Below are 3,466 nucleotides of genomic sequence, written 5' to 3'. Positions count from 1 at the left end.
CATTGTCAGAAAGGCATTAAAGTTCATTGTTTGCATTACTGTGCACTGTGATGTTCAGCTTGAACATCAGGGATGATGCAACTGAATAACAGTGCAGTTTAAACTGTTTCTTGTTAAGTGTAAATACTCATGAAGTGAGTGTAGACCAGTCTTATCACTGCTGACCTTCATTAAGGCTCAGTTTGTTCTGTCTAACAGTTATAGAGTTGAATAAGTTCCTGTTTACTAATATGTGGAAACTTTGTTTTCCTCTTGTGTTAAAGGAAATTTAACTTGGGAAGATGAACGAATCATCGACCAATGTAACAGCTGCACTTCAGTATCAAAACTTCTTCCCCATTCCTATGATCAAGAATGTGATTGTTGTCGTTCTCGGAATCTGCATCAACTACATTAATGGAATCCTCATTCACACCTTCCACAACCATCAGGTCTGAGATGCCTTTAATGACATGTTGCTTGTTTTAGTGATAAATTTGCAATTTAAAACAAACTCACTGATTTCAAGTAGAAACAAGCTGCACCTCATACGGAATGTGTAGCAATAAATTGAAGATAGTATAACAGTTTAACTATACTTTACTCTCCAAAACATCAGAAACTTGACATTTTAAATAACGACTTTCAAGTTAATGAAATGTGTCAATATACTGTAAACTCATTGGCCATTTTATTAGGTACACTACTACAAGTTAATCTAAAGTTTTTTGGTGCCAGGAAATATATTTACTGGAGGATACATAAAAAATGAAACTAAACTCAAACTAATAAAAACATTTCAGCAGAGAGAAAATCTTCTCTATTCTTCCCTTTACTGTTTTGAATTTCCAGATCTTCTACATGAATCCTCGATACATCCTTTTCATTCACCTGGTCATCAACGATATGATCCAACTGACCCTGACTGTCTCATTAGTTGTCATCAGCTACACAATTAACAAAATCAGTGTGTCTGTGTGCTGCATCCTCACCCTACTTGCTGTGATCACCACTGAAAACAGCCCTCTGAACCTAGCTTGCATGGCGGTGGAGCGCTACGTCGCCATCTGCCATCCCCTTCACCATTTACAGATCTGCACCGTCAGGAGAACGCTGATACTGGTCGGATTAATGTGGGTAACAACCAGTGTGTCTGCTCTACCTGACCTGTTTATCACCTTGGCCACACAGCCACTGAGCTTCTTCCACAGCCAATTGCTTTGCCTCAGACAAAACGTCTTTCCAAATCCAATCATTGTCCAGAAGATGGACGTCACATATACAGTGTATCTAGTCATTATCTGGTTCATTATTTTTTACACATATTTCAGAATTCTGTTCACGGCAAGAACAGCGAGCAAAGATGCTAAGAAAGCCAGAAACACCATCCTCCTCCATGGGTTTCAGCTGCTGCTGTGCATGGCAATGTATATATACCCTCAGTTATTAAGTGCACTGACTCAATGGTTTCCTAAGAATTTTGCAGACTCCTCGTTTGTTTGCTATGTCATAGTACAGGTCCTGCCCAGATCCATTAGTCCAGTCATCTACGGCGTACGAGACAATACTTTCAGGAAGTACCTGAAAAAACACATGTTTTTTAGGGCAGGACACTCTAATAAACCACTATAAACATTATTTCACATTTTCATAAATAATTAAATTGTTTTATATTTGTTAAAGCAATTTGCAAAGTGTGTGCACATTCAGACGATGTTAAAAGAAATTTTCATTGATTTTAAAGGGGGGTTGACCAAAATGATCTCGGGTAGTATTTAAGAATGAAGGGACACTCAGATTGCTCCATAATTTCTATGCAGAGAAATTATCATTTATTCCTCTGCAAAAAGCCTCTGAGACATATCAGAAGCCTTTTTGCCCAGGGCTCATAGACTACAACCTAGTAGTTCCTGGTTTCTTCTGTACCTGCCCCAGCAACAGTTGGGCTGAGAGGGGGCGGAGCCAGGGGTGAGGGGCGGGGATAATTTGGGAGGGGTGAGGTCACCCTGCTGGAGCGCAAGTGCTCTGTCCACCATTGTTTTCCTCGCATACACATACAGCACTAACACTTAATGGCCTAAGGTCCCGCTGTAGAATATTCAGAAGACAGCAAATTCTTCAGCACAGCCTGATATTCATGGTTAGTTGTACAGTATGAGCCAGAGTATAGCGCTGACGAGTTACACTGTACGGAGGAGGATGAAGCTGCCCACAGCAGAGAGCAAGCATCAGCTAGAGCCAAAGGCCGGCTTCCTGAAACAGTCAACCAAGAGCCAGATGCATCATGTCTCTGCGTCGATAGAAGCACAACGGAATATTCCAGCGCTGCCGGATTCTCTTGGATGAAGTTGCGTATTTTACTGCTGACTGTGTGTATCTGTTGTGATCAGTTATGGATTACATACGTTCAGAGGAGTTGAAAACTAACTTCAGGACAGACCACAAAAAACAGCTGGGACAGAACGGTCAAATGAGCATTGAGTGAGTAATATATTCTACCTTTTATTGTTTTAGCTTGCGCTGTAAAGTTTCAGTGAGGTTACGAGCTGCAGCTTGTCGTGTTTTGGAGCATCAGGTGTAGCATTAGCTTATGTTGCTAATGTTAGCCTGTGTATTAGCTTGGCTGACAGCAACTCTAATACTAATAAATAATTCATTTAATCTTTTTTTAGGTAATATTGGCCGGTTGCGTATCGTGACAGAATCTCAGTGAAGGGACCACCACTAACAGCAGATAAAGAAAACAAGAGGGTTTTGGCTAAATGAGGGATCTGTGGCTTTTTAACAACTGTCTGCTTTGATTTAAAAAAAAAGCTGCTAAACGACTTACAACGATGTCTTTATTCAAACACACTGTAAAAATATAACCTTTTGTTAAAAATGTAAAACGATGTCTGAACATTTGTCTGTTAGAATCCCCAACTTCATCCAGCAGCGGTAGATTCACTGCAACACTGGAATATTCAGTTGTGCTTCTATCGGCGCAGAGACACGATGCATCGGGCGGTCTGTTGCAGGATGACGGCCTTTGGCTCTAGCGGATGCTTGCTCTCTGCTGTGGGCGGCTTCGTCCTCCTCCATACAGTGTAACTCGTTGGCGCTGTACTCGGACTCATACTGTACAACTAACCACGAAGATCAGAATGTGCTGAAGTACTCGCTGTCTTCTAAATAATCTACAGCGGGACCTTCAGCCATTGACTGTAAGTGCTGTACGCGTATGTGAGGAAAAACAATGGTGGACAGAGCAGTTGCACAACAGCAGGCTGGCTCCGCCCCCCACCCCGACCATTGCTAGGACAGGTACAGAGTAAACCAAGGTGCACTAATTGTAGTTTTTGTGCCCACGGCAAACCATGTGCTGAGGCGTCTTACCGGAGAAATAAATGATAACCTCTCTTCATTGAAATTAGAGAGCAATCTGAGTGTCTCTTCACTTTTAAGTATTACCCGACATCGTTTTGGTCAACCCCTATTGAAAATCGGT

At 41.6% G+C, this 3,466-nt stretch overlaps 1 protein-coding gene across 1 annotated transcript; it reads left to right on the top strand.

Moving 5' to 3' along the window:
• The first annotated feature begins 281 nt into the window (after window positions 1-281).
• LOC114855448 (odorant receptor 131-2-like) lies at window positions 282-1,611 on the top strand. Its single transcript, XM_029150603.2, has 2 exons — window positions 282-431; window positions 832-1,611. The coding sequence occupies exons 1-2, from the start codon at window positions 282-284 to the stop codon at window positions 1,609-1,611; spliced, it is 930 nt and encodes a 309-aa protein (XP_029006436.2).
• Window positions 1,612-3,466: the final 1,855 nt, after the last annotated feature.

This window comes from Betta splendens, chromosome 5, assembly GCF_900634795.4.
Source record: "Betta splendens chromosome 5, fBetSpl5.4, whole genome shotgun sequence".
Lineage (NCBI taxonomy): Eukaryota > Metazoa > Chordata > Actinopteri > Anabantiformes > Osphronemidae > Betta > Betta splendens.
The sequence above is the reverse complement of the archived record's forward strand: the minus strand, read 5'-3'. Positions and strand labels throughout refer to the sequence as shown.